Source organism: Nestor notabilis, unplaced genomic scaffold (genome assembly GCF_000696875.1).
Source record: "Nestor notabilis isolate BGI_N333 unplaced genomic scaffold, ASM69687v1 scaffold14874, whole genome shotgun sequence".
Classification (NCBI taxonomy): domain Eukaryota; kingdom Metazoa; phylum Chordata; class Aves; order Psittaciformes; family Psittacidae; genus Nestor; species Nestor notabilis.
Window position 1 is genome coordinate 25,047 of NW_009925273.1, and position 1,380 is coordinate 26,426.

Here is a 1,380-nt window from a genome sequence, read left to right on the forward strand (position 1 = left end):
TAGTTCAAAAAAAGAAAAACCAAAACAAAACCAAAAAACCACCCCAAAGGGCATTACAGTGCATTGTTTTGAGTTGAATCTATTCCTGGAACAAAAACATTCACCCACAGACTGGGGGCTCAGCAGGACAGAGCAAATATGTACTCATAAACTGGGGTATGCCTACCCATCACTTGGGAACAACAACAGAAAGGAGGCATGCTGTGCTATGCATCTGTTCTGAATTGTAACAGCAGGAAAGAGGAATAACGTTTTATCAGATTATGCATGCTGACCTGTACAGTTCTTACAGGTATTTTGCATCTGACAGAACAGTCAGTTATTCAAAAGGGTCTGATGTTAAGCTTCGTTTAAATTTTCCCTTGCTCCTGCTGGAAAGCTGTGCCAGGCCCAGGCAGCGGTAACTCTCTGAGGGTACCTGAGAATATGTATGTACCCTTGTAAGACTAAATTAAACTCACAGCTGCTTCAACACACCTCTTCTCCCTGGACATTGCTTCCCACTACCCCCATCCCATGGGATGGGAATTCCCACCCATTCAAGCCAAGAGAGTCACTTACTGCAGCACCATCCTGGAGCAGGCCAGCCCACAGTCCCAGTGGTAGAGCTGCTGAATGACTGGCACTTTCAGCTGGATGCAGTCAACTGCAGTGAAAACACCCCAGTGTGAGTAAAACACGGAAGATGTAAGTCCAGACAGGAATGGGGTTTCCATACCTTGGCATTAAAACTCTGCTTGTCCTCAGCACTATGGTTGTGGAAACCTGGGAACGTGTTTTTAATTTATGTAACTGGCAGGTATTTTTGTCTGTCTGAGGGGGATGTAGGTGTGGTACTTATGTACAGTTAAGTGTTTGGTTTAATCTTGTACTCCTTTACTGTTCCATACCTGGATTGCTCTGCTGTATGATACACCCCCTTCTCCTCTGAATGTTTCATGTTACTCTTTTTGGTGGGGTGACATCCCACCAGCCCACACTATGAAGCTGTATCCCCTCCGAAATAATAGTAGGTAAGGCACAGGTATTCATCCTTTCTCTTCTGTCTGAATCTATTTCTGTGCCACAAAAGGAGTTAAACCAAACTGTGAGAAAACAGATACAACCAAGATCTCCAGGTACTGATCTCCTACAAGCCCCACAGATTTGAGCCTTTTCTACAGCTGTCTTTTTCCTCAGGGGTTGTAATTTGCTTTGAATAATTCCTGGTTAGCAAAGCTCACAAATGGCACCAGTTGCCTTTTGTATTAACTACCTCAATAACTCAACAAAGGGAGAGGGGAAAAAGAACAATCTCTACCAAGAAGTCCCAGAATACCATAACTCCATCCCTCTGCCTTAGTTCTTTTTTTTTTTTATAGGGTTGGCAGTGTGGTGACT

At 43.9% G+C, this 1,380-nt stretch overlaps 1 protein-coding gene across 1 annotated transcript in view; it reads right to left on the reverse strand.

The window, feature by feature from the left end:
* The window catches only part of GUCD1 (guanylyl cyclase domain containing 1), a gene marked incomplete at its 5' end in the record, with an annotated part of 5,270 nt that extends 4,624 nt beyond the window's left edge, over positions 1 to 646 (reverse strand). The window contains one exon of the mRNA XM_010012983.1: positions 562 to 646. Within this exon, the coding sequence (XP_010011285.1) occupies positions 562 to 646 (85 nt within the window). The remainder of the gene's footprint in view (positions 1 to 561) is intronic.
* Positions 647 to 1,380: the final 734 nt, after the last annotated feature.